Consider the following 20,254-nt stretch of genomic DNA (forward strand, 5'->3'; position numbering starts at 1 on the left):
ATATACTGATTTCAATATTCTTGCATTACAAACAACTAGTACAAGCAGGATTACAAAAATGTGATTTTTTTCTGTTTGGTTCTTTGTTTATTATTTTGTTTGAGCCTTTTCCTTTTCCATCAAAGCATGTTGCTTCAAATTTAGAAGGGAAAAGATCTCAATTGTTTTTTTAGTTTAAGTAAATTTAAAGCAAGTTATCAGTTTATATTTACTTAGTTATTTATTTACTTACCAACAGATGTGTTTTGCACTCTTGTAAAACCTAACCTACACCTAAACCCTAAATTATTACCCCCTTAACACCTCCATTGATACAGTGTCGCCAAAATTGAAGATTAATAGAATGTTCTCTTTAAATGCATTGGTCGTTAAATTAAAATCAAAGGATGGGACCATGTATTGAATTGCCTTGTCATAGCTAGTAACGGTTCGTTGTATCCATATAAGGTACGCCTGTTCTCGCCGACAAGTAATTTACGAGAGCGAAGAGGTCTTAAAGACGCTTAGATATTGATCTTCTCTAGTAAATAAGGGAAGTCTAATTCGTTTGTTTTAATATTTTGGCTACAAACACACATTGGTTAACCTTAAAACGGTGTTCGAGCGTCTGTAGGGCAAGCAGAAGGCAACGAGAGCGATAATTTGGCATGGTTGTAAGTCCTCTGAATTGGTCGCCTTTTAAAGCAAGTCTTGTAAACTTCCATTGTATTCCCCCTATTCTGTTAATCATCGTAGTGCAATTCGGGAATCAAAGAATTGAGCAATACTCCACGCACGAGCGCACAAGACCAGTAAACTACGACTTAAGACATAAGACATCATTACATTCACGGAATTGTCGAAAGATAAAGCCTAGCATTTTGTATGCCTTGTTAACAGTGTTGTCAATATGTAAACGGAAATTTAAACTAGAGTTTAGAAACACCTAGATCAACTAGTAACACCTAGATCACAGACTTCCATGCGACACTGCCTAACAACGAATAATTATACTTGATCGTTTTTTTGTCTATCAAACGTAATAATGAAACATTTAACAAGGGCTAAATCTAGATCATTTTTTAGACACCAAGTACCAAACCCATTTATAATATTTTGAAGGATGATGCAATCGGTAGGTCTCTTAACCGATAAAAAGAGTTTGACATCGTCAGCATACATCAAAAACAATTATCAGGCGGCACACAATAAGTTAAATTATTAATAATTATAATAAATAGAAAAGGTCCTAAATTACTACCTTGCGGGAAACCGGAAGAGCTAATAAATTCTGCAGAATTAGTGTTTTCGATTTTAACTTAATAACGCCTATTTTAGATATACGAATTTATCCATGATACTGTATGCTGAGAAGACTCTATGTATTCAAGGCAAGTAGTTTATGGTTAACACTATCAAATGCCGCTTTAAGGTCGATATATTAACACTCTTATTTAGCTCGAAATCAAAACATATTAGGTTTCTTTATTACGTTTATTGCCAATATCAATTTATTAGCATAACTTTCTATGCTTTGTTTCTTTATCAATATAACCTGTCAGAATATCCACTATTTTATTAGAATTACGGATTGAATTGACATATTATATGTACAAATATGTTTTACAATGGGTAGGAAAATAAAGATGATTATATTTGAAATTAAGTTGTTGTCAAAATAGGTATCAAACTAAAAGAAATTTTTAATCGTTATCATTTTTCAGGGTACATTAAGTTTTATTTAGTTAATAGAAATTAGTCTCCATCTTTAAGTTAAACATTTTTATTTTATCTGTTCTATGCTCATTACAGAATTCGTAGTATTTTTTTAATTCATAGCTTTGTGATATTAACTGGCCAATGTTATTAATTTATTATTCAGAAAGAATGGCTTCGGCCGTATTGTTTAGCTGGTCAATGTTTACATGAAAACATTATCTAGCAAATCCTGGAATAAAAGAATTTATTAACTTTATTTTTTACACAATTTTCACAAATCTACACAATTTAAAATGCTGTAAAAAATGTCTCCAAGCATTAATATCCTTTAATTTTTTTATAGTGATGTATTCAATTGTTGAGATCTGTACGTGTATCTGTTTGAGTTAATGTGATGTATTCAATTCAGTCTGAATGTCTGATAGGGATTATAATGTGTTAAATAGTATAGTTTTAGAAAAACTAATTTTAGAATGCAAATAAAACCATATTAATTGTACCCAATTTTTTGTGCTTTTCCAATTAAAATATATAATTTAACTCTTAAACAATGTCATAGCTATAGTTTATAGTTGTAACAAAAAAATGAATCGTTTACTGTACAGCACAAGCAACATAAATCTCAACAAATTTGCGTTTATGTCGTACGACATTGAAAATTTCGCCCTTAGTTGTGAGCGTTAGTTTATTCAAAGCGCGTTACGCGGGTGAATTTGCTCCTTTGCATCACGTTTTCTCAGGAGTGCGAAATTATGATTCCAGTAAAACATGTTTTCCAGGAAGCAAATGGCACTGAAGAATGCTTTTATGCACATAATTTTCTTGGCAACACTGAGGATGGCCAACCAGAAAGACGGTGAAAAATGATACAGCATGCAATTAGCGTAATGTGTCTAGCCTAGCTCATAATTCAACGAAAATTAGAACTCATATATTTTGCATGCGGTAGTTCATCGAAGTAAGAGAAAGTCGTTTGCTTGAGTTCAATTTCTTACGATTAACTGGCACGCAGCACACATCGCTTTTTCGTTGGATCTGTATTTTATTTTGTACATTTCGGTTGGTGCTCCTTCTCCAGGGACCGTTTCGAGTCAAAAAAAGAAAAAAAGGACGAAGTGCTCGGGTTTTGCACACGCCTGCGATGAATGATTTATAGGCGTTATTGCAAAAAGTAAACCCCATCAAGCATTTATCAATATACGTGCAGAGTGGAAGCGTCTCTGGCGAAGCAGGCCAGTCGGTAGCAATATTGGGGGATGTATTTGGGATCAATAATTTTCATCTCTACGCTGGTGGACGTTCCGGAGTTGACCTCGCTGGTCCGGGAGCTGTGAGTCAAACATTTTTCAATCATTTTCGAGCGTTATTCGATTCTGGAGGGTTTTCTCGTTATTTTGGGTTTTTTTCTCGATAAACCAGTATACCTTACATTGCGAACGAAGAAAGGGTTCGGTTTTTTGTATTAAACTGGTTGAATATTTCCAATACTTGCATCAAGTGGGGTTGTAAATGATAGTTACACCATTTCACTGTGCATTTGTTGGCCCTCACAAGCCCAGCTCTACGTCTACTCGCATCGAACTTTTTGGAACATTTACCAAGGTAGTATCCACGCAAGCAATTTCTCTCAGTTTGAGGAAAGCTTTTGAAATATTCCACCGATCAGATTTTCAGACTTTTGACTTGTTGAAGTTTAGGGGTTTTATTTGGTTCTTTGGCCCTTGCCATATGTTAACGCTTCAAGTGTTTGATTTTCGCTACTATTTTGGCGGTCATTACGGTTCGCCACTGTTATTTGGCTGCATCGACGATGAATGGCGTGGTGGAAAAATGCAACACCAACAACGACAATGACAAAGTAGTAATAACAACCAACCAGAACCAAACTGTCAACCAGTTCACAGCTACAACCGGTTTCCACACAGAAAATGTTATTTATGAGCAACAATATGACATCGGAAACCGAGGGCAGTAAAACATGGCACGAAGGAGGGGTAAAAATGAAAGCAGAAACTGCTGAAGCATAGTGGCAGGTCAGAAATTCAAACCATTCGATACACGGTGTTCGGGCTCTGCATTCTGGCAGTATGGGTTGTTACACTGTACGTTGTTTTCCGTAAAAAAAAACGACTCACTGATGGAAAACTTCGCATGCAATAGTAGGAACGTGTGTGCGCGTTTGAAATGAATGAAAAAAGTCCTGGCAAACCATCTCCATCTCTCCATCTCCCCAAACAACACCCTCCTGCCTTTACTTTCTGCCTACTGTGTGCATTTCCACCGGAGGATTGAAAAAGTAATAAAATTTTAATCGAATTCCATTGTTCTGGCGTCGATCGGCACACAATACTCTTGGATGGTGCAAGACGAACGAAGGTGAATAACAAAATAAAACACAGGAAACTGCTGCGTTATCACTATTGACCACTAAGTGACACTAAAACGGTTGGGTTGAGCTTTCGGTAACCAATGTTGCCAATGGTTTTGTCCACTCGTATGCAAAATTTGTCTCTGCGTAGCAGACAAAACCGCATGCACCATGCAAGAAATGATTTAATTTGTCAGCTCAATTGAATGATCCCAGATAGCCCCTCGAAAGCGGTGAAAACGGTGGGCGGTGGGGAGGAACTAGCAATTTGGTTTCGTGTTTGGTTGATTTTTAATGTTACCTTGCATGGTAAAGTCCCTGTTGTTTCGTTGCAATGAAATTCGATTTACATCTTCTTAACATACATCATATTAAGCATATATGAAGTTATACAAGTGCTTAAATGATAGCAATTAGCAACAAGTTTTATTTGTTACATGCATACATTAGTCGTGATAATTGTGTTGTTTTTTGACAAAAAGTTGAATATTTACCGATTATAGGAATTACTCGAACGCATTAGGTTTGACAGATTTTATTGAACGCTAAGGATCCACCTTAACATGCTCAGTCGTCACGGCTTTACTATATGCCCGTCATGGGTTCAAGCCACGTATGGACCGTGACGCCTGACGTACTGAGGGGTCTTGTAATATGTCACCGATACACAAGCTCGTTAAAGGTACAGGTAGCGTTTGTTTTACTACGATTATTGCGTTCAAGAAGGAGAAGAATAAGAGGGATGGACTTTTGTGAAAGGCAGTTATAATTATACCCTTATAATATGCAAGATATTATACGCATAAGAGAAGATAAAGGAACAAAAGAGATGGGAACAAAAAAATACAGTTGCTGTTAGTTAATATCGAGCTCGATTATAATACAGACAGTTCCCTGTTACGGGGCAGACTATCCGGTTGTATAACATCGAGCCTGTATTAAATGATATCTGGGAAAGAAGCCAACATAAATTTGTCTGAAATATTTCACGCCAACATCTATCTGTCTGACATATTGTATGGTGCGATGACATTTAATGTAATGCCATTTTTTGGGCACACATTCCGTGAAAATATTTACCCTGAAACAGCGGTCGGCCAACTTTTGAGGCAAAGGGCCAAATTTAGTAAATGATCTAAAGCCGCGGGCCAGGAGAATGCGGTTTTTCTATTATTGTGATTTAATTATTACATTATATAATTTTAGAAAAAAACAATAATTGGTTAATGATATCAAGCAATGTGATTGGAATTACAGGGTTTCAAATCATATAAGGGAATAGTTCAACCACTTAGGGGAATGTTGCAAATCGGTAGGGGAATGTTGCAAGCAAGCTGTGGATGTTTGCAATCACTTAGGGGAGTTTTGCAATCGATTAGGGGAATGTTGCAAGCGTACTGTGGAGCTGTCATCTGACTGTGGGTGCCGCTGTAAATACCTTAAAATATTTTCGTCAATCTAACTAACTTATCATGTTTAATTATGGCTCCGCAGCAGGATTTCTTTAGTTTATCATGTGTACAGCAGAATCCCACACGAAAACAACTCCAAACGATGTTTTTAAAAAAAACATCATCGGTATCAATTCGAAGCTTTTTACACCGGCACCCACCGTCTGATGACAGCTCCCCAGTACGCTTGCAACATTCCCCTAATCGATTGCAAAACTCCCCTAAGTGATTGCAAACATCCACAGCTTGCATGCAATATTCCCCTACCGATTTGCAACATTCCCCTAAGTGATTGAACTATTCCCTTATATGATTCGAAACCCTGTATTGCTGTTTTCCTATAATTGTGTCACCTAAGTATGGTTAAACATTGAAAATACCTACCTACTTAAATTTTTTTCAATATGCAAAAATATAACTCATCAAATCTCGTATGCGACCTTCATTTCGATAGTCTCATTGTGGTGTTAAAATAATGTTAATATTACATAACGGTAACATTAGAAAATGGACAACAATTGTCGATTTTTTATGAGTTTATCTTAACCCGCACTATTCTCTCTCTGTTGTTGGCCTGCTTGGCCTGTTGGCACGTCGATGTGACATGGCTCAGTCAACAATAATTCTCCAGGATGCTCGGTCCCTGGCTGCAGTCTCCCATCCATGCAGACACCCAATCTCCGTCAGGTCTCGCTTCACCTGGTCCAGCCATCGAGTTCGCTGTGCTCCCATGCGCCTTATACCGAACTGGGGAACGCTGTCGAACACCTTCTTGGTGGGGCATGAGTCCGGCATCCTCATGACATGCCCCAGCCATCGTATCCTGCCAGCCTTCGCCATCGTCAGGATGCTCCATGCTCGAACGCATCGCCAAAGATGGTCCGGAGAATGCGTCGCTTAAACACGCCCAGAGCGTTTGCATCCTCCGCTCGGATGGTCTTGGATTCGTGTCCGTAGAGGACCACCGGGCGAATCAATGTGCGTTATATCTCACATTTCGTGCGGACTCGAAGTTTTCTGGATCTCAGCAGTCGATGAAGCCCACAATTTGCACGATTCCCCTGCACAATGCGTCTCCGGATTTCGCTGCTGATGTCGTTTTCCGAAGTAACGACCGTCACGAGATAGCAAAACTCTTTTACCACCTCGAGACTGTCGCCGTCAACTAATACACTGCTTCCCAGATGGTCTGAGTCACCGGCAAGCAGGTACTTCGTCTTCGTCGCATTGATTCTCATTGCATTGAATACGTTAATTGCACTTTGAGTGGTAGTATCCCATTAGTTAGCAGACAAAATTTGACACCTCTATCAGTCGAACTCTAACCATGATGGCCAAAAAGGTGAATCAAAAGCGTGCGCGATCAAAGAATGGCAACCCGTAGCGTCCAAAATCGACTCCGTGCGGAAGTTTGTGGACGTCGTATATACCCGTTTTGGCATTTTGGTCGCCAACATCTTGGCACTATTAGGCAACAATCAAAGCATCGAAAGAAAACCTAGGTTCATTGAGGTTTCAAAAGAAACTGAAATGAAGACAGAGGGTCAAGTGGCTACATTACTGCGTTAGCTGAACCGGGATATCGATGCAACCCACCGAACAGTTAAATAATACCTGGGAAACATGAAGAAACAGATCAGGAATTAGAAATCGCATCCACTGGCTTCTTTGTGGCAAACAATTACGCAAAAACTCAATGCAATCATTTCAGGTGAATTTCGACCGAATTTCGATATAACACTCATATAGTCCGCAAACTGGTCCAACATCCGTCACCTGTGTCCTATCAATTTTTTTCTACGCCATCGTGATGCAAAAACTCTACTCTAACAATTTTGTAGCGAAAACTTAGGAGGAATTGATGAAAATCGAAGGTAGAACTTAAATCATGCATGTCTTCGTCCACCATGGAGAAAATTCCTAATAACTGAGGAAAGGCAATTCGCAAAGTCTTGAACATATTTGTGCAAGTAATCTGATATCATTCCCTTTGAACAGATGTATAGTAAATGTAAAGAAATTATCTTTCCTAGTTTTTTTCTGCATCCAATATCGAAAATGGCATATTTTTTCATGCAAAAGTTACGGGGATATTGACCTCGAGTTCGATACATCGTACTTTTCCAACGTTTAATTAAACTACTACTATGGAATGATGCACCGTTTAATTAAAAGTTGAAAAAGTACGATGGTTTAATATAGTATACTAAAAAATCTTCAGTAATTTGTGTACGAATCGTTTCTTCCCATCTTTCAAAATCACGGGCCAAATCCTTTCACGGGCCGGATTGAATGTTCCCCATTTGGCCGCATTTGGCCCGCGGGCCGGACTTTGCCGACCACTGCCCTGAAACATACTGTTTCTGCGTGGATTTTACATCGACACACCATCGCATATCATCGAATTTGGCTTAAATTTTCATGGCTTGACAATATTTGGCTCTGTCTCAAAACGCACAGCTAAGTGCTTCTAATCGAAAAAGTGTTTGAACTCTGCGTATCTCTAGGACGCAAAGTCAAAGATTATTCTTGATTCTTGTTTTTTGTTATTATTCTATTCTCTAACACATTCTCCAGAAAATAACACAGCGTATAAGAGATAGATCATATGTACCTTCTACTCCAAATTCATTCTTGCCATATATCGATCGATACACTTAAAAAAGCCTCCATTTGCTTGCTAGAATGTAGCCTCACTTATATGCTAAATTTTGATGCAAAGTTGGTGGCTGTATCTGAAACGACCGAAAGCCTTATATTGTCCCATAACCCATAAACCCCTAACTAAGCATATTGTCTGCCCCACAGCCGGCAGCAACCCGATCCATTCATCTTTTAAAATATGCTAATGATTGCATAAATTCGACACAATCTTCATATCTGCCAGATCTGTCTGATCATAATCATTTCACATTTACCGTCCCTATCCAGCAAAGGGTAAAAAAGGATAAGCTTGAAGTTATTCTCAGGCACACCAAATGAATTCTACGGCTCAGTAAATCCACTCAAATACGCTCAATGGTATGGCTTCCCTGGAAAGTGAGGGAAGCCAATGTTAATAATTCACCAGTTTCAAAAAACCCAGCCCTCGTGGAAGAGCAAGAACCAATGGCTGCAGGTTCCGATGAAGCCTGCCGAAAACTTAACAATATCACTACGCCGCACAGTGATGGCAGCTCGTTCGTCTGACAGATTGTGAACATGAAACTAACCGGTACGATCTGGTGCGGGTTCGGTGCGAGTGGGAAGCAATTTCTCTATTACTGCTCAACCAACCGACCAGCCAGCCAACCAGCCAGCCAACCAACCAACCATCCGGGACCGTACCGGTCGGAGAAAAGAGGAATGGTTAGAAATAAATCTCATTTCGTGATTTTAGAGACAATCGCATGAATAATAGAAGGACAACCCCAATTGTGCCTCGCACCGCAGGTTTTGCATGTTTCGATCGGGCCCCGAAACAGAGGTCATCCGGTAACATGAGGTGGGATAGTGTTGGCTGAGTTTGTACCGCTCAGCCTTGTCTTTGTCTCCCTTTCACCGTTCCATCAAACCCTTGCTTCCGAGGCTGGGGGCCAATCCCACTTCCATCAAGCAACGCATTATACATCACCACTCAACTGATGTCGTTTTCCTTTTGTGGGCCCCTTTTTCTTTCCCCGTTCCTCTGACGCTAACCACACGGTCATTTCGTAACGGAAGGCATGGAGCGAAAGGACGATACGAAATTAGGACGAATCGGTTTTATCCCGATGCCGTTGGATATCGTATGCCATCCATCCTTGGGCACCGTGATTCCACTGCTTTCTTTTCCGTATGCCCAACCACACCCCGCACAGAAGTCAAGTTCATTTCCATTTTCAGTTTTCGGTAGTGAAAATATTCTCCTAATGGTGATTACATTCGCTTCGCCCGGGCACCCCTTCGATCGGGCTTGATTGTAGCTGTAAGAGGAGCGTTTATTATGCTTTTTCAAACAGAAGGTTCCTATTCTTATGTTTCAATCAAACAGAACGAACTGTACAGCACAATATTGCTCTGTTTTTCCATCCCGTTCCAGGAGACGCTTGATGAGCAGCGTCCCAATCGAAAGCCAATCTAGTGCGAGTGATGAGTGGAGATGCTTTCTGATTTCTATTTACACATTCTCCAAAATGACTTCCCAGTAGAGCCGGGATTTCCCTTTGGGGCTTAATATTGCGTCCGATTCGTCAAGTGCGTTGGCGGAGCAGTTGGTTATCGGCACGCGGCATGTCCGGCGAGAAAGGATGTAGATGAGATTCATACTTTACCGTCGCTGTAGAGGAGTGAAAAAAGATTCCTTTCATTCGTCAACCGGTGCGTTCCCTTCCCGGCCATCTTACGGCGTCTAATGGAAAATCATCGATTCTGTTCCGTCACTGTATCGACGGGGAAGGAGGGCTATATAATACGAGGCTACCGAAACACGAGGCTAGTATGGGAATCGTATCGGCACTGGCGATGTGTCCAGAATTTATAAAGAAACAACGGCAACCCTCACGTCTAGAAAGGATTTTTACCCATTCCTCTCAACGCGGGCTTTTGAGACCGGTATGGTTCTATTAAATAAAATAACTTTTCACCATATCCTCACCGGGAGGGACACGATGCTTTGGGTGTAGCCACGTTTTCCGTTGCGTCTGCAAGGCGATGGTGCCGGCGCCCCCTGGGGGGAATTGCGTCCGAGGTCCGTGTTGTCCCTTTTTTTTGGCTGCGGGTGTGATGTGAAATTTATATTTTCTCACATTGCCCTCTGCACGCTTGTCGGAAAGCCGAAAATGACCAAAGGATCATGGGTTTGCCACCCATCTCCCGAGTGTTGGGATGAATATGCCACCTCCCCTTACAGCATAAGGGAAGCTATCCATTGGGTTTGGGCATGGGAATTAAGCTCCCCCGCCGGTACCGGATATCTTCATCTTCATCGGAAAGGATGCCTCGATTTCCCAAACAAAACCGGAGGCCGTAGATAAATTTACGAATAATTGAGCTCCCGAAGGATTGGACACTATACCCGTCGTTGGAGATTGCTTTCCCGCATTGGGCAGGAATTCAATGAAAGCTACGCATAAAAATGAGCAAAACATGCCGTTGATGGTAATAGTATAAGAAAAAAAAAACATGCGTAAATCGAGGTAAAATCATTCATTTACCCTTGTACGGATGCCACACGGGCACATTAACGTGCCGGGATGGAGTATCGTATCGGAGCGACCATTACGCGAGCAGTTGAATACCGAAGGTCAATTCCGTGACACGTGATGTGATGAATATAAATGAACCACCACCTTCATTCGTCCCGAGGCCGTCTGGGACTGGGCCGGTTGGGAAAGAGTTGGTATGAGGCTCAGGAACAAGTCATGTCTTCTCCCGTTGATATGACGGATTTCGGGAATGGAATGGAACCAGTGTACCAGAAAGATGCTCATTCATTGGACCGTTGATGTTGCAAACCGCACCGACACAGGATGGATGAGATGCGCTTTGTCCTGTGTTATTCGGGGATTGGTTGTTCTTTCTTTTTTTCTGCCTGCCGTCCGTCGTATAAAACCTGCTTGAATGATAATTCAAGAGTTGATTAAAAATTCGACACAACTTTCCATTTCAATGCATATGAAATGAGGCTCGGTGTCGAGGTTTGAGAAACATCGGGTGCCTGAAGCTTTGCTCAAGCCACACCTATAATGCGAGAGCAAAAGGATCGAAACACACCTCCGATTGCTGGGTGCTGCTATCAAAACCGTAACGAAGAGAGTCATTTGAACTAAAACCGCGCATGGAAGCCCGTATGTGGTTGAGATAAAAATCTGCAGAAATAGGTAGATTTTAATTTTGCATAGTATTAAGGATTGGCTGCTTTGCAAATCTTTCACATTTGAATTTCATCTAGAAATTGCGGGCATACAAAATGTTTAGATTCGACTTTTTTGGTAGCCAAGTTGCCTACAGCAATCCGGAATAGTGTGAATATTATTAAAATGGGTAAAAAGGTTAAAATTTAATTTAACCATGCTAAGGCAATCCAAATGTACCGATGAGAAGGACTGCAATCACATTCAAAAAACAATGGTAGGTATTGGAATATTGTTTTATAATGATCTCCGATCAATATTAATATATGGAGCTAAATAGTAGAAATAAAACATTATTCATGTGAATTACATACATTTCAATAAATTACAAGACCGCTTTCGATGGATTTCGTAGCAAAGATGAAATATCTGACTGCATTTATCCGTGACATACATTATCCGTCTAGGAATCTTGTATAGAGCGGTATGACTACATGAATATTGATAATTTTAAACTTTATATAAGAATAATATTAAGATACATTTTGCAAATAATTTACTTATGATAACAGTTACTAAATCATTGAATGTGTTTCTAAATACAGTGGGAATGAATTTTCCCTGCAATTAATATTATTGCAATTTAGACGGTTTTATTGAAATAAAACAATTAATATCTCTAATCAATCCAAGGCACTTACAATCCAATATCTAAAATGAAACGTTTCAAGCCAAACTACAAAAAATCAAAATTAACATTATGCAACGAATGTTATATCAAAATGTATACATCTTCTGTACCCCTGACCAATGTTTCCGAACAAAATCATTTGGCATTTTTGCACTGCATTACACTAAAAATAACGCACGAACACAACCAAAGCACGTAACCAGAAATAGAGGTAATGTCGATTCCGTTGTCCTTTTGCAACTGGCAAATGTAAATCGTACCCCATAAAAGATCAATGCAAGAAAAACAGTATAGCCACCCATGCATAAAACCAATGTGCTACCTCCCAGAAGCGTTGCGATGAGCGAAGCAGCTCTGGCAACGGATAAGCGATGCAGAACATGCACAACACTATTCCCACACGACTTATTGGTAACATTGGCCAAACTGGACACCAATTGCTATCCTTTCGACTTCCATATTCTCGCAGCTAATGGAAACTATCATTTGTTTAAGAAGCAGCTCGAAAATGTTCACTTCATGCTGATTTACATAATGTTTTTATTCTTTACTTACCCTTTGAGGTATTTTGCCAATTTCGCATACTACGGGTCGGTGCAACGACTGAGTAGGATGGAGTAGATCGAAGAAAACTCGAAAAAAGTACGCTTATCTCTGCGTTGCTACGCTAGCTCGTTTCGGCAAACATCCAGTTCTAGTTTGACAGTGGTACTGAGATAAATTGTATTGTTGTTTAACGGTTGCCTGCTTGTGGTTGGTGGTGCAAACGACAGAATACCAAACGAGGAGGTGCTTGGCGCATGGAGACGCCCGGTTGTTCATGCGACTGGTTGATCATGGAGACGCTTGGTAGTTTACGGTCGATCGAATTCTAACACCACAACAACTTGGTGTTGGTTACGACAACAACTAGGAAAAGTAAAGGATAAATCAAAAATTTTAAAACAGTATTAAACGTTTTATGTCATTATGTATTATCTATACCATTACTAAAAAACGATCAATTAGAATGATGTAAAGATTGATGTAGAGATGACCACGTTGTAAAAAACTCTTATTTACTTTTTTAACACAACACATTTTTTAACACTTTAAGCGCCGTGTCATATGAAATCGCATGACGGTTTTGCTCACTTTGTATCTGACGCTCAGTGATTCTCTTGAGAACGAATGAGGTAGGAAAGAGAGAACGAGAACGACATGTGCTACGCCGCTTATCGCTATGAAACAAAAGAGTAATAACAATTTATATTGTTAGCACATTTATAATCTTTATTTCAAAATAATGCGATTACAGTGAGCGTAATAAGTAAATAAGTAATATATACTGATAGTTGATAAGTCTACAATTCCTCATTCTGACAAAAAAAGGCGTCAATTCTTTTCTCAATGTATTCAAGGTTTCTGAAACTTAAACAAAATTTTTGGAAATATCATTTGCTTTCAAGCTTTTAATTTTATTAAATTGTTTAAATGTTGGTTTGACATTTTATTTCATTTGCTCTAACTCTAACCTGACTCATTGCATTATTTGCGCTAGAGAGAGTTAGTTGTTTGTATGGTACTGATTCGCTGCCATGATTCGCTGGCCCATCTTCGTCCCAGAAAGGGAATCACAATCAAAGAAGGCAATGCGCGCCGCAGTGCGTTGTTGTAAAATATTGCCACCCACTGGTGTAAATGGTAAGAAGAAAGAGAACTGACAAAAATGTGCAATCCGGAAACAGACGCCGAGAGTAAGCTCAGAGAAATGCAAATTATTTCCTGTTTTTCATTACACATACCCGTGTTCACCCGTGGCATTTGGCCAGTTTCCCGCTAGAAGTGGCCAGTTTAAGCTTATCTTCATCTAAATCGTGTTCTTGGACGGTAGATTACGTATTCTACAGCCGCTTCGGAGAATGTTCACTAATCGGTTTGTTTGTGGTGTATGTATGTGTGTTTCAGATCGTTGGAGCGGGACTGTTTGCGTTTACCATTTTTATTCGTGCCGAGCCCGGGTTCGATGAGTGGATCGCTATATTGGAAGTGTACGAGTACTACATAGGAGTGTATATACTGATTGGTGCCGGTGCACTGGTTATGATATTTTCCTTCCTTGGCTGCTGCTCAGCACTGATGGAGCACTCGTCTGCACTGTACCTGGTAAGTGTTATGCTAAGCAATATTACGCTTTCCTGTTCCTTTTGTTTGCATTTGAAAGTTTAGCACTGTTTGAGTAATATTTCATCATTTGCCTAACACGCACGGCCAGCTCCCAACATCTCATTATAATATAATAACCATCCCATTCTACGGAAGCAGAATCACAAACGAACGTTAGCGTCAGACAACCCGTCGCGCACCGAGACGTCTTTGGAACAAAGGCATTCGATTGACAGGACAAAAACACCACCAGGACATAATGCGCATTGGTGACAGGGCTGTGTCCTGCCAGTGACAGCTTTAATGAAACTTGCCCAATCCAGCAATCATCCTACGCTTGCCTTCGACTCCAGTGAATAATGGATTCCGCGATGGACTGCACGCCATCCGGTGGCGAACTGTCACTTAAACGCCTTCGTCGAACCAATCCCCGTACTTGTGCGCTGTATCGTTGCAGAACAATCTTTTCATGTCGATTTCATGATCCTGTTCCAAGATTCGTTTGCGACTGAAACTAGAGGTTCCGTGGTTGTGGCTTCCCGGAGAAAACTTTGATCCTCGATTCGGTGTCTAGGAAAAATAACTAATCTGGCAAGTCGGTCAATGTAACGACCGTGACATGTGCTGGAACTTGAATCGGTTGGTCAGCCGTAACGAATCATTGCAGACGAGCAAAGAAGCAAGACGTTCGAAAGTTGCGTCCCTTGAACCAGCAAAGCATTCCCAGGAATGTCTTGCCCCTACTCGGTTCGATTACATCCAATCCCAGGAAAATAGTGAGCGCCAGCGTGAGGAAAATTATAACTTATACAACATGACACTTCGGTGTCAATTAAAGCATGAATAATACAGCACAATTCCTGGCCGCAACCTAGCCGTCCATGAATACTGCATACGGCGTTCGGCTTTGCTGTCGGAACAAAGAAAATGTCCCATTTCCCCTTTTCAAAGAAAACGCGCTTGCAGCTGACAGTTTTCGGGCAGCCGTCCGTATCCGGAACCTTTCCCGGGCTAAACCAATTTCAATAATCAACCAACCGAACTAACCGATGGCGATGCATCCCCTGGTGGTAGTGCGTTTTCCAGCTTTCTTGGCACCCCCTATTTTGTTATGACAAAGCCACTCCTTTCTAGTGCCAGCTCAGCAACACCACCATTTTGTCTTTAGCGTGTTTCTTTTGTCTTCACTTTGTTTTTTTGCCCTCTTTTGCTTTCTGTATTATTAAACGTTTTCGATGGTTTCCAGCGGAAGAACACCGTGTCGCTCCTTGCCAGCAAAGATTACAATCTCAACTGCAGTGGAACCGGACGCGGCCAAACGTATAACTTTAATTGCTTTCAGTAGTGCGCCCATTGCTGTCTCGGGTGCATCGCATTTGGCTACGGTACGCGGAAGTGCAGAACTATAATGAACCTTCCGGATGGTGATTATATCTGTGTCATGGTGTGTGCGAATGTCACTTCCATCTATTGTTTTATTTAAGACGTGTTTGTTTTTACAACGTTCATTATATTCGCTCGTTATCTTTGGCGGCAGTTCAAGCAAACTATTCTTTGCTTTCAGAGGAGTCGGTAGAATTTTTATTCCTGTCAGGAAATATTGTATAATCAGCGTACAACAACAATCTTAATCTCATAGGAAAAGGTATGAAGGTTTCACGATTCATTGTTTTAGAATATTCGCCAACGAGCAATGATCTCCATGTTAAAGATCGTTTTATGTTCCGTAGACACTCATGTAAGATATACCCTCCGCTAAGTCATTAATGATGATAGTGGCTTGCTTAAATTTAGTCCCAGATCAAGCTTTAACTAAAAGTTTTATTATTTATTTTATCGAGAAAAATAATTATATTCACTTAGTTTATTTATTATTTATTACTCATTTTTCATGCTGTCCTGCTTTACATGGTCATCTCTTAAGGAATGTTGCAAAAGCATAAAACAATGACTAAAAATAGGACGATTCGTTCGAATCCGGCAATCAGGTGTCGCGCCATCATTATTTTAAATTTGCACCATTATTGGCATCTCGATAGTGACCGAAACCGCTAGGTATTTAGATTTCGCCAAATACAGTTTCTAATCAAAGAGCGTTTTCAAGATTCCTATAAGAATAGTCAACGTTTTCGCTACGCGACTAATTCAGGGCCAATAGGTGATATTCTAGTATACTAATGAATGAATCAATTGAACAACAACTTTCAATTTTTGTTTTCTGTGGAAAATTGTTCTACATTTTTCACTAAAACTGAAAAAATACTTTCAAATAAACAAATATTTTTAGTGTTTAGTGATTACAACATTGAGTAGCAACGTTGTCTCAGCTATGATGGCATTCAGAAATCAATTTGTGCGCCTTTTTTAATATTGGTATTTTAGGCAAAATAACCTAAAACCGTAATATGGCATCAGGTTAACATCATTTCTTCTACGAATTCTTGAGCATAAACTGATTATGTGTGTTTTTATTCTTTTACTCGATTTGAGTCGAAAAATTTGATTCGATTACTCTTTGAAATATAATTGAAGTATAATTGATTTTAGAAATCTGTAAGGCCGCAAATACACGGACCATAGATAGTTCCGCAGAGATATTTTAGCACTCACGTCTCATACGTCATCGAGTGCAAACGTCCTTCCGATTTCGTCCACAGTATTATCGTCGTGGTTAATCTACACTATTCTGTTTGATCACTTACGACAGTCGCCACATAAACTCAACAGTTTCCCAAGTATCTCCTGCTTCAGTGAATTGTTACACTTGTTATAGTTCGGTAAATTTTCGGGTGTCAACGCATTTCATAATGACCGATATTTGCGTAACTTGTTCGCGCCCTGTGACCTCAGATAACCCGACATACACGTGTGATGGTGTTTGTAAACGCCGGTTCCACACCTCCTGTATTAGTGTTACAAGTGCCGTGTACAAGGAACTCACTAAAACAGACACACAGTGCCTGTGGTTTTGTTTGGATTGCCTAGAGTCGCGGCGTACTGGTCGATCCTTGATGCTACAAGAGCTGTCATCTGCTCTTTCATCTCCCAAAGAGCAATTAATAGAGGAATTTGAGCGGCGCGTGGCCTCGGCTTTGGATGAAACTAAAAAAGCGTTAGCCACTGCACTTGGTGATATGGTTCCTCGAGCAATAGCCCAAACCCATTCCACTCCACTTGCACCGACAACGTCACTACGCAGACCATCACTCACCGCACACACAACACATCTACAAGACCTGTCCAACACATCGAAGCGTAGACTCATCGATCGTTCACCGCCTTCACCGAATGTGATTCCTGCACTTCTTTCGGGTACAGCAGCACCGCCAACATCGTCTCACCCTATTTTTACGGTACCCTCAGCACCACCAAGATTTTGGTTGTACCTCACTCGCTCCTTCGGTATCCGAATCCGAGGTAAAGACATTCGTCAAGGAACAACTATGGACTGATGACGTCATCATCATCAAGCTGACACCGAAAGATCGTGATACTGGCACACTAACATTGGTATCCTTCAAAGTTGGGATGTCGTCAGCACTAAGGGACAAAGCACTCTCTCCGTCCACTTGGCCATGCACTATAACCTACAGGGAATTTATTGATAACCGCAAACAACAAATAACAACATCGGTTTTACGCGTGAAACCTGTCATAACCACTACCAACAATCATACACTAATAGCATCACCGCTGGCCACTGCTCACACATCCAATTTATAACCCACACATACGATCCCTCGACATCAATAACTACAACAACTGAGAGAACTCCAACAGGATATGTGAAACACAATAATCGCTCGTCGAAACGCAACACTTTCACGATCTACTATCAAAATGTGCGTGGCGTTCGTACGAAACTGGATGAGTTACTTCTCGTACTCAGCGATTACATCTATGACGACATTATTTTTACCGAAACGTGGCTAAACGAACAAATACCGTCTTCGCTCTTCTCGGGTAACAAATACAACATTTACCGTTGCGACCGCTCTCTTAATAACAGCGTACTCTCGTGGTGGTGGTGTAATAATTGCGTGTGCAACGGATCTGATCACCGAATTGATTACATCTCCAGCCAACATCGAGATGGTCTGGGTAAAGATAAGCATGCAGAGAGTATCTCTATTTATAGGCGGCATTTATATCCCGCCAGGTATGATAGCAAATAATGTATTGTTAAATAACCTTAGCGATAGTATTGATGCGGTTCAACACCGCCTAAAAAGAAACGATTCAATGTTATTGTTAGGTGATTTCAATATGCCTTCTATTGTTTGGACGCCTATTGAAAACTATTCTGTTTCAAGTAATGCACACTCATCAAGCAATGCTCAACATAATGTTTTTTGTGACATAATAACAGAGTGTAGTCTCCGTCAAATCTCAGGGATCAAAAATAGTCTGGGACGTCAATTACATCTAATTTTTGTTAATGAGAGCGCCGTTGATATAAACTCTCAGGTGCTATCGGCTGTAGAGATGACCAGATGATTATCATCCAGCTTTAGAATTCTCTCTTTCTGCAAATATTCAAAAGGCTCCGCGCTCAGTATCGTCCAATATACAAAGATATAACTTAAAAAAATGGATTACTCTAAACTTTCAGCTATGCTTTCGAATATTAACTGGTCGTTCTTAGATACAGATATTTCAATTAATGATGCGGTTACTACTTTTTATGCTAATACTAGTTAAGGCCCGGTAAAATCTACCGGATGTCCTCAAATTTAGAATTATTTTCAAACTCTACACGTTCAGTGGCAACAACCATAACTCAAAGACCTATTTGTTCTTATTTGTTCTTACAACTGTGTTAACCTTGGAACTTCCTGGTTGTTACAGTTCTTACTGTACATTGCAGAACCGTTAAATATCGATGAGGCTACTTTTGAGCCATACTGATGTAAATCTTAAATTTTAAACAACCATAAAAACCAAGTCACGCAATTTTGTTATTTTTTTAACTGGGGTTCAAAAATAAGGTTATTTGTTACGCACGTAAAGTACCTATGAATCTTATTTACTTACACTTATAAGTAATAACAATGATAATCATGATTGGCGAGTGTTGTGGCCATTTTGATAAAACAGAAAGTTCAGTAGCTGCATTCCTACTTATTTTCGATCGAACTGATACGTTCCATGCCTCTGTTGACACAAATGTATAATTTTTTTATTATTATTTTTTAGTTATCGGCGTGATTTTATGGAAAGCATAGCTAAGTAGTAACCTCAACAACGTGTTGATTGAATAACGTATTGATGTGCAGTGGATTAAACAATTAGGGTGCCGCTAATACATATACAACATGTTTAGATCTAATCCCAATTGCTTACTTAAAAACATAATATTTTTGAAATGTTCACTTCTGCTTCAATCCAACTTCTGTTTTTTGTGCCCATAAATGTAAAATTGATCTACAAAAATATAATATCGCACGTGGTTAGAATTTCATTTCTACTCTTTTTTTCGACTTATGTTTCATACGTTAGGTAATACGTAATCGATGCTTACAACAATTTTAATGTAAATTTTATCGGTCTTTAATTTCATGAGGGTCATTTCCAAAAACGGCATCAAAATTTTATTTTATCGTCTTGAAACTGGTTTTGAAGTATTAAATGGAAATGGTATTTGTGCATGAGACAATTGTTATTGTTTTGCAAAATATCAAATTTCAACAGTGAACATATTCCCTCACATAACTATTTCAAGGGTGTAGTTCTAATATTCCGATCTATACTGTTATAGAAAAGAATGGTTCAACATTGTTATAGCCTTTCCAGATCAATCAACTAAATTCACGTTTACTTGCAAACTACTTTATTTACTCTTGCCGCCCCACATTTTTCAGATTTTGCTTCTAATTTGACGTGTCCTCATTTGTAACGTGGTTTTTCTTAATCAACACCGGTGATAGCAGTACGGTGATAGCATCACATGGTAGATATCGCCATCACTCTTGATAGATACAGTCAGAATCAATTCAGCCCTCTTGGGCACGCTACAGTAAGCATAGTTTCATTGTGGATCATTCTGCAGTTTATGCTTATCCGGCTAAATGCAGTGCGCACGGTTGTC

The 20,254-nt window shown here is 39.8% G+C and overlaps 1 protein-coding gene across 1 annotated transcript in view; it reads left to right on the forward strand.

Moving 5' to 3' along the window:
- LOC3291123 (tetraspanin-2A) overlaps nucleotides 1–20,254 on the forward strand; it is a 56,758-nt gene that overhangs the window by 21,654 nt on the left and 14,850 nt on the right. Inside the window, exon 2 of the mRNA XM_558129.4 lies at nucleotides 13,969–14,166. Coding sequence (XP_558129.4) covers nucleotides 13,969–14,166 — 198 coding nt within the window. The remainder of the gene's footprint in view (nucleotides 1–13,968; nucleotides 14,167–20,254) is intronic.

Source organism: Anopheles gambiae, chromosome 3, assembly GCF_943734735.2.
Source record: "Anopheles gambiae chromosome 3, idAnoGambNW_F1_1, whole genome shotgun sequence".
Taxonomy (NCBI): Eukaryota; Metazoa; Arthropoda; class Insecta; order Diptera; family Culicidae; genus Anopheles; species Anopheles gambiae.